The sequence below is a fragment of the Panicum virgatum genome, chromosome 6N (assembly GCF_016808335.1).
Source record: "Panicum virgatum strain AP13 chromosome 6N, P.virgatum_v5, whole genome shotgun sequence".
In the NCBI taxonomy this organism is placed as follows: domain Eukaryota; kingdom Viridiplantae; phylum Streptophyta; class Magnoliopsida; order Poales; family Poaceae; genus Panicum; species Panicum virgatum.
In genome coordinates this window covers 9,433,406-9,434,340 of record NC_053150.1, presented here as the reverse complement: position 1 = coordinate 9,434,340, position 935 = coordinate 9,433,406, and the positions used below count along the sequence as shown (strand labels likewise).

The window sequence follows — 935 nt, the reverse complement described above, 5'->3', positions numbered from 1 at the left end:
TTTCTTTATTTTGTTTGGATCCAGATGCCTAGCAACAAGTATGCATTTATTTTCATGTAGGGAGAGTGTGAATCCTAGTTGGTTACCTCAGATCTATGTTACACGCATACGGATATGGGTATTGGATACAATATGTATCGGATACGCGGATACATCATTTCCCGAAAAACACTGATACGGGGATACGGCTAGGACATTTTTAAAATTAATAATTATAAGGCATTTGTCCAGCATCTGATGGATTTGCATCACTAATTCATATATTTATATGTTCATTTGTGAGAAAATAGAAGTTCTAGGGACTAGAATGTGAGAATATAGAAGTTTTAGGGGCTAGAATGCGTTATAAATTCGTATATTCATATGCTCTATAATTATTAAAAAGAGAAAGGGGCAAAACAAAAATAGACCAAACCTTATATGTTCCACCCTCCACCCACAAACTACTGACAGTCATCTCTCTCCCTCTCAACCTTCTCTCACGCCCTCCCGGCCTCCCCAATTTGTTCGTTCTTCTTCTCTCCCCCAAATCCCATCTGCCATGGGCTCCCTGTCACCGGCGCGTCACCTACCTCCTCCCCTGCGCGCTGCTCGTCACCACGGGGCTCGCCGTCCTCGCCTTCCCCTACGACCTCCCGCGGGGCGCCGGCATCGGCGGTGGGGCCAGGACTAGGAAGAGCTTCTGGGAGGTGGTCCGGGGGGGCGTCGGCGAGTCCATGGCGACGAGGCTCGAGGAGGCAGCCGCGCCCCCACCGACTGCCGCGCGACCCCTCCACGCTCGTCGAGATCCCCGGTGTGCCCGCTGCGGAGGCCGCCTCAGTACCCTCGCGCCCGCCGCCGCCCTGCCCGGCGCTCCCACCCCGGCGGGGCTGAGGCACTGAGCCGTATCCAATCTGGCCCAACTGTGTCCGGTACGCGTATCTGGACCAGTACAT

General features: G+C 53.0%; 1 protein-coding gene across 1 annotated transcript; it reads right to left on the bottom strand.

Moving 5' to 3' along the window:
- Window positions 1-479: 479 nt before the first annotated feature.
- On the bottom strand, window positions 480-935 carry LOC120677893 (putative cuticle collagen 91). The gene has a single exon (XM_039959086.1). The coding sequence runs from the start codon at window positions 933-935 to the stop codon at window positions 480-482; it is 456 nt and encodes a 151-aa protein (XP_039815020.1).